Source organism: Cinclus cinclus, chromosome 20 (assembly GCF_963662255.1).
Source record: "Cinclus cinclus chromosome 20, bCinCin1.1, whole genome shotgun sequence".
Classification (NCBI taxonomy): Eukaryota; Metazoa; Chordata; class Aves; order Passeriformes; family Cinclidae; genus Cinclus; species Cinclus cinclus.
The window spans coordinates 2,489,006-2,501,120 of NC_085065.1; the positions used below are offsets into that span (position 1 = coordinate 2,489,006).

The 12,115-nt window shown below is 51.2% G+C and overlaps 1 protein-coding gene across 1 annotated transcript in view; it reads right to left on the reverse strand.

The window, feature by feature from the left end:
• Window positions 1–12,115, reverse strand: part of DNAH9 (dynein axonemal heavy chain 9) — a 159,724-nt gene that overhangs the window by 129,560 nt on the left and 18,049 nt on the right. Inside the window, exons 16-22 of the mRNA XM_062506548.1 lie at window positions 11,588–11,784; window positions 11,034–11,458; window positions 8,964–9,186; window positions 7,189–7,355; window positions 5,594–6,464; window positions 4,413–4,543; window positions 3,168–3,294 (exon numbers count right to left, since the gene is read on the reverse strand). Of these exons, the coding sequence (XP_062362532.1) occupies window positions 3,168–3,294; window positions 4,413–4,543; window positions 5,594–6,464; window positions 7,189–7,355; window positions 8,964–9,186; window positions 11,034–11,458; window positions 11,588–11,784 (2,141 nt within the window). The remainder of the gene's footprint in view (window positions 1–3,167; window positions 3,295–4,412; window positions 4,544–5,593; window positions 6,465–7,188; window positions 7,356–8,963; window positions 9,187–11,033; window positions 11,459–11,587; window positions 11,785–12,115) is intronic.

Genomic DNA, 12,115 nt, shown 5'->3' on the forward strand with positions numbered 1-12,115 from the left:
GCATGGCTTGGACACCTTGGCAAGAGCACATCTTCTCACTCATGGCCAGGATGCTGCCAGCACCAGCCTGCTGCTGTCCTTCTCAGTATTTCCCCTTACTTGTACATCATTTAGAACACAAGCAGGCCTTAATAAATCCTGAGATCTCCCAAACAGGGCAAAAGCACAGAAACCATCCAAACACTGCAAGACCCTCAAGTTCTGCTCCTCCTTGTCCTGTTCTCAGCACTGGGAAGTTTTCCTCAATAAGAAACTTTCTGTTTTTTTCCCTCCTAGAAATCAATTTTGTGATGAAGAAAAGTTCTGAATTTTCCTCCACCAGATTAGAGAAGCCAGATCTTTGTATCTGCCTGAGACCCAAACAAAATCCCTGTCTCAACCAAAAGTACTTTCCAGAGGAGCAGAAGGATTCAGTGTTGTCCTGTTCGCACCTGGCTGAGTTTGCAAAGCCAAAGGGGAGACACTGGCACAGCTCCTGAGGCTCCCAACACCAACACCTGCCTGTGGGAGCTGAGAGGTCACCAGAGCTTCTGGAGCACTACATCACACCCAGCTATATCCCTGTGCCACACACAGCAAAAATCCCATGGGAGAGGGCAGTGCCCAGAGCTGTCCCAGCCAGGTGCTGCCCCTGACATGACAACTGAGACAGGGAGATGAACAAACTCCAATGGCAGGATGGGAAAAGAGAACAGCCTGTAGTTCCTGGTGCTCTCCTGCTTACAGGGAAAGATGGGAGCACTGGGGAACAAGAGGCTGGAAAGCAGTGCCATGGAAAGGGACCTGGGAGTGCTGGTCCATGACCAGCTGGATCTGAGCCAGGAGGGACATCCATGTCCTGGGGGCATCATGGTTAGCCAGGGGAGGGAGGGGATTGTCCCACTCTGCTCGGGGCTGGGGCAGCCTCAGCTCCAGTCCTGGGGGCACTTTGGACACCACTATTTCAAAAAGACATTGAGGCATTAGAGTGTGGAGTGGAGGGATGTGAAGGGTCTGGAGGGACCACAGGAGAAGCAGTTGAGGGCACTGAGTCTGTTCAGAAGAGAAAAGGAGATGAGGGCAGAGCTCACCAGGGGCTGCAGCGCTTCCCAAGGGCAGCTCTGACCTCTTTGACAGGGGCAGAACCCGAGGCTGGAGCTGTGCCACAAGAGATTTATGTTGAATTTAGGAAAAGGTCCTTTCCCCAGAAGGTGCTGGGCACTGCCCAGGCTCCCCAGGGAATGGGCACAGCCCCGAGGCTGCCAGAGCTCCAGGAGTGTTTGGACACTGCTCCAGGGATGCCCAGGGTGCGATTGTTGGGGGGGGTCTGTGCAGGGCCAGGGGCTGGATTTGATGATCCTGGTGGGTCCCCTCCAGCTCAGGCTATCCTATGATTCATCCTATGGCTTGTCTGTCCAGTTCTCACTCCCTGGCCCACAAGGATCCCAACCCCTCCTCAGGAGCTGTCCCACAGGTGGCCACAGTCCATCAGTTTCCTACCTGGCCAAATCCCTGGAGGTGCCAAGTGGATCCAGAAACAATGGATACTCAGCTTCCCCACCAGGACAAGCACACATCCTTCCAAATCTCACATAAACCATGGAATCCTGTTTTACACCTGCAAGTGGGCAGGCTCAGCCATCCCCACTGTCCACTCCCAGCCCCTGGCTGCTCTGCAGGGCCTTGGCTGTGCTCCAGCACTCGATCCAATTCTGCCACCAGGACCTAGAATGCACCTGAATCTGCACCAGCTCAATATCCAGTTCAAGTGGATAATATCATTGTCTATGTAATCCTCCTTTAGGAATTATCAGGCTTTGAAACTACAGTGGAAAGACTGAGAGCGTATCCGTGTATGATCCTGCCTGACATTTGCTTTGATTTTACTGCAAATAGTTTTGAATAACAGAAAGCACCAGGAATTTCTCCTTACTCCATGGAGCATTTAAACACAGCAGCTTTTCTCTGCTTCCTGTGTTTTCTTTCTCTCTCTCCATTTTAAGCATCAATCAGCTGTGTATTTATGACACTCTGTGGGCTGAAATCACCCAGCAGCAGCAAACAGATCCAAGCAGAGTTAAAGGTTAGTGACAACTAGAGCATTTCCAAGCCTGCCCCATTCACGTGCTGACACAAATGCTGAAAATGAGGAAAAGCTTAAGGAGGTTGAGATTGCTCACTACTTAAAAGTGGAATAAGGAATTGATTCCTTACCCAACAGCCTCCATTTGCTGGGAACATGTTGATTTGGTTCCCACACCAACCTCAGGATTAGTGATGCCTCCCAAAGCAGGCATTGGCAGGCTATGTGGACATGGCACTACCAGGCTAAGTGGCTGAGGTTTCCTGACAGCAGCTCCACATGGAAAAGCACCTGCAGGACTGAATCCCCTAAACTCTGCCCACGGGAGACAGAGGGTTCTCATCCCAGGGAATGGGGGGAAGGGGACTGTGGAGCCATTTCTTACAGCAGGAAGGTTACTGCCAGCTCCTCTCGGGATGATCCAGCAATCCTGCTGAGCCAGGAGCAGGAATGGTGTGTGTGGGGGGGATTCTCCACGCCTGGCATTCAGACCCCATCCCAGAAGCTCAGTGCAGGCTCAGACACCCCCTGGCCCTGAGCCACAGCCACTGCCTGACCAGCAGCTGCTCACCTCCCCAGGCTGTGCCCCTCCCTGCCCTGCCAGCAGCACATCCCAAAGGCTTTGCAGGGGGAAGGAAGAGGCACTTACTGGAAATTGCCTCTTCTGCCTAAAAACACAGCCCTCTAAAAGCCACCAGTGGTCAACACTCCCACACTGGAATGACTAGTCTGGGGCTCTTTCTTTGGTGGCATTCCAGGCTGGGATCCAAGGTCAGCAGCAATCTTTGGATGAGATCCTCAAGAAAATGGTTTTCCTGCAACCCTACTGTATCCCAGCAGAAACAAAGTCACTGCTTTTATGGCACAAAACCTATGGAGGTGTTGTCTGAACCTGCCAGGAGCATCACCAGGGTTAGATCAGACAACAGCCAGGGCAGGGCTGCCTGTCAGTGATGACAGATGGAGATCAGCTGTGAAGGAACTGTTGTTAATCCAGGTAGGGTGAGAGAAAATCACTCCAGAAGGGAGAGTCCCAGGACAACACCTTCCACTGTGACACTCCTGACAGCTGGAAAATGCAAAGGTGATGTAGCACAAGCCTTACCAGATGTGGGTTGGTGCCATTGGAAAGAATATCCAGTAAATCTGCAGAAGAAATGAAGTAAAATCTGGGAAAGGCCAACCTTTTCATGTCCAAATATTCAGCCAAAGCCTTCTCACACAGAGACAACCTGGGGAGACAAAGCAGAGCCCAGGACAGGTGGGTAAATACCTGCCATGCTTTGTGCTGCCCTTTGGCTCTTCAGGCAGGTTCTCCCCACCATGGGGAAATGCCAGGCTGAGCCTGCAGGCTGCTCCTTCCCACAGCCCTGAATAGATCCACAGAGCACAAGGGAACTCACAGCTCACTCTCTATGGCAGGGGTCAAACACCCAAGAGACAGGGCAGCCTCATAAAAATGCAGAAGCACAAGTGGAAGAAGAGGTTGGAAAGGTTTGCAGTCTGCCCCACTGCTTTAGACAAGCTCGTAGCTGCCACAGGTGGTGGCATCCACTGGGATGAACATTTTCAGAACTGCTTTTATTCTAATGAGCCACATTTTAAAGTCTGATTCCAACCAACTCAGCTTTTTGTGTTTGCAAAGCATGAAAGGAAAGTTGTTTGCTCCGATCTAAAATGAATCTTGCAGTGTTCACATGCTAAACTGCTGCTGAGCTTACAAAGTTCCTAAATAACATTCTCTGTGAGGAACATTGGCCTTGTTCGATTGAAAATAAAATCAAATCTTTATTTGAAATGGAGAGCTGCTACTGACACAACAGCTTAGCATGGACTTTGAAGTGTTTTTCAGGCAGATTTGTATGTTAAGTGAGAAGTGTCTCCATCTCAGGGCATTCTCAGATCTGTCTTAGGGAGCTCTGTTATGCTTTGTGTCAAATGTACACAGGGATAATTCTGTAAATCAGATGGGCTGTGCTCTGCTGCAAACATCACAGAATCACAGAAGGGTTTGGGTCGGAAGGGACCCCAAAGCCCATCCCATGCCACCCCCTGCCATGGCAGGGACACCTTCCACTGTCCCAGGCTGCTCCAGCCCCAATGTCCAACCTGGCCTTGGGCACTGCCAGGGATCCAGGGGCAGCCACAGCTGCTCTGGGCACCCTGTGCCAGAGCCTGCCCACCCTCCCTGGGTAATGAGGCACAAATACAAAAACCTGAGGAAGATCAGAAAAGCTGGAGATTTGTGACTGCAAAGGAAACTCAACCTCAGAAAAAGCATTGGAGATTCAACCAACTTCTTATGGCTCATTCCAGTCTGACAAAATCCTGGGACTGATGCTCTACCCACCTACTCTGGATGTCCTCCAGTTGCTGGGACAGACCTGGTTTATTGGTGGCTTCAACTACATTTGGGGTTTTCTGAACTTCATAAGCCAGTTCTTTAAAATCCGCATCAATGCCTTCAAAACGTCTGGAGTCCTGCAAAGGGACACAAAGGTCACAGCAATGTTCCTTGGTGTGCTGAGACATCCCATCCCCTGAGGGCTGTCTTTGGGGTGAGGGAGAAGCTCCTTCCTCACCAGTGAAAGGCATGTTCCTCCTCAGCTCTGAGCCTGGAATTACACTGGGAGCCAGGCTGATGTTCCACACAGGTACAAGATATTATAAAAGAAAGGCCTTTGAAAATCAGGCCTTACTCTGTTAAAATTACCAGCTAGCCTATTACTTCTTCTAAGTGCAGCTAGCTAGGTTCTTACACAAAACAACCTCGGGAATGAAAAACCAGTAAACACAACAATCTATTCTGGTAAGAAATTAAGTGTGTGCCTGCATAAACAGAAGATGTGTCCTATGAGAATCAGTGAAGAAGATATGCAAACACCTGTGTGAGAGTCTTAGCATGTACACACAAAACACCTTCTAACCAATTAATTAGGTGGCAAGAAAACTACTAGCCAATGTGGGTTCAACACCAGGTCTGTAAAAACTATAAAAATGAGTTATGTGAATAAAGAATTGGCTTTTCCTGCATGAAGAAACTGAGTCCCAGCTGCTTATTGCAGCAGGCTGGAGGCACCCTGAGGAGGTCCCCAAAGCAGGAGCAGAAGGGCTGCTCTTCCTCAGCACCAGAGTGGAAGGACAGGGAGGGAAAGCTGCTAAAGCTGCCTCTGTTTGATGGCTTGCAGTGTCTGAGTAATGGTCTCGGTCTTCTCCCCTCTGAAGGAAGAGGGAACACACCTGCAGCACTGAAGGAAGGCAGCAGCTCTCACTCAGCCCCCAGGAACTCTGTGTTTGCCATGCAGTAATAAAAGGGAGAAGATCAGCCCCTCAGCATGGCTGAAGGATAGCCTGGGCTACAAAAACATCCTGGGGGAACAATCACAGCACTGAGGGAGCCTCCAGAGAAGTGAGGCAGCAGGGCAACAGCCCTGCTTTGGGGAATTTAGCACTATAAATAATCCCATTTAATAATGGAGCCTCTCCTTCAACGCTTTCCAAACAGGAAATGTGGGACTTGAGGGCTTGTACCTGGGGCAGCTGTGCCCGGATATCTTCTGAGCCCATGAAAATGCTCTCCAGGTGAGACCAGGTGCGCTGCACCTCGAACCACAGGGAGATGACAGAGTCAGTGGTGGACAGCTTCCTCTGCCAAGCAGACACTTCCTCCAGGAAGAAGGCAATGTATTTGGATGACATTAAATTCTGCAGCTGCACCTGGTTATCTTCTAGAGTTTCAATGAGCTCCTCATCTGATTTCAGCAAGGGGATGTTGGTGCGGGGGTGAGGCTCGTACTGAAACTCCCTGGAGCTCCAAGTGACCCTCAGCTCCTTCAGCACCTTCTCCATGCTCATTTCTCGCACTGCTTTGTCCACAATGCCATGGACCTCCCCCTCAAATTCATGCAGGTTGAGCTTGAGGAGGTCAGCCAGGGTGGTGTCCGAGTCCATCACAAACCTCACGCCCATCACCTGCATCAGCTGGTTCCAGTGCCTTTCCCTTATGGCAGGGTTTTGGAGCTCTGCCACAGCCTTCAGGGCTACCAGCATGTTCTTCACCTTGCTGTCCAGCCCACTGAAAGCATCCCATGCCCTCATTTCCTTATCCAAATTCCGAATCTCTCTTGCAAACTTTTTGCACTCCAGATCCATGTTCTCCACATTAATATCCACCCATTTGGTGGTCTGCCAGTCATCGAGGCTGCTGTTCACCAGGGAGATCATGTCCCAGAGCTCTTTGAGAAGACACAGCTCCTTCCTGCACTGCTTCAGTTGTTTATACTCTGGCACCGTGACTTCAAACAGACCAGCTGATTCATAAATCGAGGTCATGGCTGATTCCATCTGTTTAATCTCCATGTGCTTTGCATCCAGCAGTTGATAAGGCTTTTCAGTGTCAAACCTAGAAATAAACGTTTATTCTTCCTAAGTGATATTGTAACAACTTCTAAAGAACCCATAAAACAAACAGAGCCTCTGAGAGCCACAGGAGAGATGAAAGGTCTCTACTACACCCTGATGGCTGAGCCAGTGGCACTGCTGCCACCACCCAAACCCAACCTCTTCCCAGGGACACAACACTGCAGGCACAGCAGGCTGTGAGCAGGGAGGAGATCTGTGGATTGCCAGGACATGCAGGTGATGCCTTAAGATTTTAGCTTTTATATTTTGCAAATCCTATGGTGCATTACTGCATAACTCTGAACTCCATATATAGTGTAGTTAATTATCTCCACATTTTGGACAAACAAAACAATTCCACTGGGCCTGTGATCCAAGGACGCACCACAGCCTCAGGTCCTAAAGGTACAAAAAAAAGTGAATTGGGGAGGAACAAACTGGGTGAATATAAGTTCATTACCTGAAGCTGGAGAATTGGAGAATTAATCCCTCATATGCAAACAGACCAAACTTATAATTGTCTGAAAAACTCGTGACCATTGTCCATCTTTGGTGCAGCCTCTGGGAGGCTTTGACTGCCCAGGGTGTATCTACTGAAGGCCTTTAATAAATCCCCACTTTATTCTCTAACTCTGCCTAGCCCCTGTTCTAGGTGGAGACTCCAAGGCGTCACAGGGATGAACTTTCTTCCCCTGCAGGCTCATGTGATGCTGGAGCATCAGTACCTGAAGGGAGCTTCCCTGCCGAAGCGCTCCCGGAGCTGCAGCTGCTGGGCGTCGAAGGCGGCGCAGCTCTGGCGCAGGGCTGTCACCTCGCTGGCCTGCAGAGGGGCCACCTGCTGCTTCACGGCCTCTGCCAGCTTCTTCACCTGGCTCCACTTCTCTGGCAGTGCCTGCAGGAGAAGGCAGGAGCTCCAATGGCACTGCTGGGAGGCAGGATGGGCTCTGAGGGGTGACATTTGCTCATGGATAGCCACAGAACAGGAAAAGCCACAGATCCCATAGCCAAAACTGTAAGGGAGGTTGGTTGGGATGGCCCAAGTCGTGCCTGGGGATGTTCAGACTGGATATGAAGACAAAGGTTCAGTGGAAGGATTGTAAAGCATCAGAACAGGCTGCCCAGGGCAGTGGTGGAGTCACCATCCCCAGAAGTGTTCAAAAACCTGTGAACGTGGCACCTCGGGACATGGTTTAGTGGTGATCATGGTGGTGGGGGGATGGTGAGATTTTGTGATCTTAAAGGTGTTTTCCAACCTTGACAATTCCATGATTGCCAAGGACTCTGCTGTCCCCAGGTTCCCTCTTCTCCATGTGCTGTGCAAGCCCACAGGAAAGACTTTGGGTTCTCTCCATCCCAGCTCACATTCTTGAGCAGATTAATGGACACCCACCATGGAAAGAAGGGAAATAGCTGCAGGCAGCTCTGAGGCAGCAGAGATGTCCAGGGTGGGGCCAGCCCCTCCTGAAGGGTCTCTTCCTGGCATTTTTCATTACACTCTCATAGAAATCACAATCCATGACCACACGGAGAGCTGCTTCCTTCTTTTCCTACCAAGCAGCAGCTCCAGCCCATCCCTCTCCACCACCACAGAGGGAGAGGAGCCCAGAGGAACTTCTGCTTCTCCTACTCCATACAGGAGGGAATGAATCATTCACACACAAGTGTTGCTGTCACTTGCCATAAAGAACAATTCTTATGCTGTCTCCTGCATCTGGATGGCTGCTCAACACCCTCCTTTCATCTATCAGGAAACTCAATCATTTATTTGAAGGTATTTGCACAAGCAGGCACACACCAGCAGCTTCCAGGCTGGGGAGATTTAGTGGAGCTGGGCTCCCCACACTCTGGGGTTTATGGTGGATGAAGGCACCACTATCAGGGCTTGTCTCTGTCCCCCAACACTGGTTGGGACCTCACCATCTCTTACAACTTAATCTCATGGTCCCTTTTGCAGAAATGAAAGGAATTCCCCAAAAAAAAAAAATGGACTCATGAGAGCCAGATGTGGAGAGGTGCCAAAATATTTTCATAACCTGCTCCCAGGGATGTCTACTGGGTAAAGCAGACCTGGTGGTCATGACCCAGAGGAGGACTGAAGTCCTGTGGGAAAGCAGCTCCTCTGCCAACATTATTCTTCCCTTCTCCATAGCTGGCAAGAACCAGCTTACTTTAAAATAATTATAATTCAACCTAATTAACAGTTGGATTTGAAAATGCAATAACTACTTTTCAAGAGTAATCGCTGGGAGTTGGAGCAGGCAATTCCATGTTTTTCACACATAACAAAAGGCTTAATCTCTGCTTTAAAAGAAAAATCTCAATATAATTCCAACATTTAGAGCTATTAAGGCACATCCTGCAATAGCAAAATACTGCCCACTGAGGCCCTTTAATGCCAAGGAGCAGGGCCTTGAATATCCCTGGGGTGCTCCTCCACTCCTGCTCCCTTTGCCTTCTGCTCCTGGGCAAACTGCTGTGTCCACCACAAGCCCTCACCCACCTCCAGCTGCTGGTGGACTTCCTCGGGCAGCTGCTGCTCATAGGTCCTCAGCAGCTCAATGGTTTCCCTCAGGGGCTCAAACATGGCATCAGTGGCACTGTGACGTTCCTTCACAGCCAGCAGGTGACCCATGACCTCCACCAAGCCACCAGAGTCACCTTTCTCCACCTTTTTGCTCAAACCTTTCTCAGTAGTTTGGATGAACTCGTCCAGGTCAGCCAAGCTGTAGAGCACAAAGCAGGGAAGGAAGCACAGGATGAGATCAGTTCCTCTGGAACTAACATCCAGCCTCACAATTGGAATTCCTGCTCAAAGGTATCCCTGGATGTGGTACAGATTCCTTCAAGGAACAGAAAGACAGGTTGGGACTTCTCAAGTTTGAGACAGAGAACCTGAACAGAGGCAGGGATCTCAGGAGGGGTATATTTGAGAGGACAGTTTTTACTGGGAGTTTTTACAGGTGCCCAGAGCAGCTGTGGCTGCCCCTGGATCCCTGGCAATGCCCAAGACCAGGTTGGACATTGGGGCTTGGAGCAGCCTGGGACAGTGGAAGGTGTCCCTGCCATGGCAGGGGTGGCACTGGATGGGCTTTGGGGTCCCTTCCAACCCAAACCACTGTGGGATTCTGTGAAAGTTTTCACCCCATATCTTCCACTACAAGAATCCAAGCTCCCCAGGTGAACATTTAAAACCTGTAACAAACAGGGATTGTCCTCCATACACTGCCTCTCTTCACAGGGCAGCACTCTCCTGCAGGTGATGCAAATTCACAGCAGTTCAGAAAAGCAACTGGACATTTGTGGGAGGAAAAATCCCCCCAGGACCTTAAGATCCCTATCTGTCAAAGCCCTTGAGCCATAAACCATGACAGACAGGGAGTGTTTGGGGCACGTTTTCCTCATCTGCTTATCCTTTTCTTAAACTCCTCAGCTACTGGGCACTTTCAGCAGAAGAACAATGGGCTCCTGGATCTCAAAACACTTTGTAAGTGCCTGCTTAAATTCTCTGGATGCTGCTGGGCCTAAAAGTATCCTTAAATACTTCACCTAATAAAGACAAAACTGCTGAGTCAGGGACTCTCAATAACAGCTCTTAAAAGCTCGTTCTCTGCCACACAAAACCTTTTTGCAAAGAAACTATCAGACAGATCTATGGTGCTGAAAAGCACACAAGAGATCATATCACCACCCCAGCAGCAGCCTCCTCTTCAGGTGTCTGTGAGCACTCCCCTGGGAGCATCCACGACCTAACGCACCCTCAGTTGCAACCAAAAAATCATCCAAGCATTGTCCTGCACAGATCCGAGCAGCTCTTCAGAGCAAGGAACACGTGTTAATACAAAGGTTGGAGCCCAAACCGCTCCTTTTCATAGCCTGAGGCACCTCCCCATGACTGCTCATGCCAGGCTACCTGAATCATGGGCTTTTAGAAACCTCATCACAGTAATGCAGATTTACTGATGGCTACCATCAAACCCAGTAAAGCAAGCCCAGAGCCCTGGCAGAGATGGGATTATCTGGCTCAGGAGGAGTGAGCAAACACATACCTTGTCTAACCCTACAGCAGATCCCAGGGCATCAGCTCAGGGGTGTCAGGGGTACCAGGTGATGTCCCTGCTCCCAAGTGATATCCCTGTTCCCAGGGGTACCAGGTGATGTCCCTGTTCCCAGAGGTACTAGGTGATGTCCCTGTTCCCAGGGGTACCAGGTGATGTCCCTGCTCCCAGCTCACACACAAGCAGAGAGCAGGGCATGGAAGACACAGCAATGGGGTGGAGCTGGGGTGCAGCATGGGCCCTTCTCCTGCTCCTGTATCAGCTCTGGATGCTGTCACAGCCCTGAGGCTGCCAGAGCTCCAGGAGCATTTGGACAATGCTCTCAGGGATGCCCAGGGAGGAATTGCTGGAGTATCTGCGCAGGACCAGGAGCTGCATTGGATGGTCCTTGTGGATCCCTCCAGGTATTCCATGATTCTCTAACTGACCTGGCCGGCAGTGTGAAATGACCCAGCCCAGCCAAGAGAAGAGAAATCCAGCGCAGTCCCCAGAACAGAGGCAGGACCAGCTCTCACCTGTGCGTGACGTGGTCCAGGAGGTGCTGCTTGAACACCAAGCTCCACCTTTTAATCTCATTGAGCAAGGCTGCCTTGAAGGGCCGTGCATCGAGCCTGAGCCAGCCCTGGAAGGTGCAGATGGGCTGCATGTGAGCTACCTCCTCGTAGAGCTGCTCATAGGAGCCAATGTGCTCCCGGAACTGCTGCAGCGTGGGCGGCGCCTCGGGGACCCCGTCCTGGCCCTGGCCCTCCATGTCTGAGGGCGTGAGGGCGCGGCCGTAGAGCAGGAACTGGCGGCACAGCTCCCTCCTGTCCTCCCCGTACAGGTGTGAGAAACGCTCCAGCCCCGCACGGTGCTCACAGCACGCGGCCACTGCTGCACGAGCACGGCTCAGCAGCTCCTGGCGAGCTGAACACAGGTCAGACATGGCCTCCAGGTCAGCCTAGATGAGAGGGAGAGGGAGAGGGAGAGGGAGAGGGAGAGGGAGAGGGAGAGGGAGAGGAGGACAGTGATGTGGCAGCACAGGGCACCTCCTCACTGCCCCCAGCCTGGGGAGCCCCACAGCACAGACCTGGTAGTGGCAGGAGCCGCTGTGCGTGGCCAGCCGGGGCACCAGTGAGGAGATGTGGTAGATGCCCTGGAGAAGATTTTCCACCATGCCACAGAAGCCATCGTTGGTGCCAGGGTCCAGGGGAGGTTGAAACACCAAATCTGGGATCACCAAATCCAGCTGCAGCTCAAACAGGGGAGCGAGCCCTGCCTTGGGATCTGGGAGGGAAGAACAGAGATGTCAGGATCTTTTTCAAGGAATCTCGAGCCACCACTAACAGCCTGTTACAAGATGCCACATGCCCTGCAGGAGGGTGTGGTGGCACACACTCACTGGTGTCTGCACAACCCAGGGAGGTGTTGGCAAACCAGCTGTGCTGTGGTACCCACCAAAGACAGTGGGGAACAGATGAGAAACAAGTAACTTAAGGACCAGAAAACTTCCTTGAGGAGGAAAGGCTTGAAGAGACCAGGCTCTTCAGCTAATGCAGAGGGTGTCTGAAAGCTGAACAATGCCAGCATGGAAGTGCTTGCAGAGGAGAAAAACATC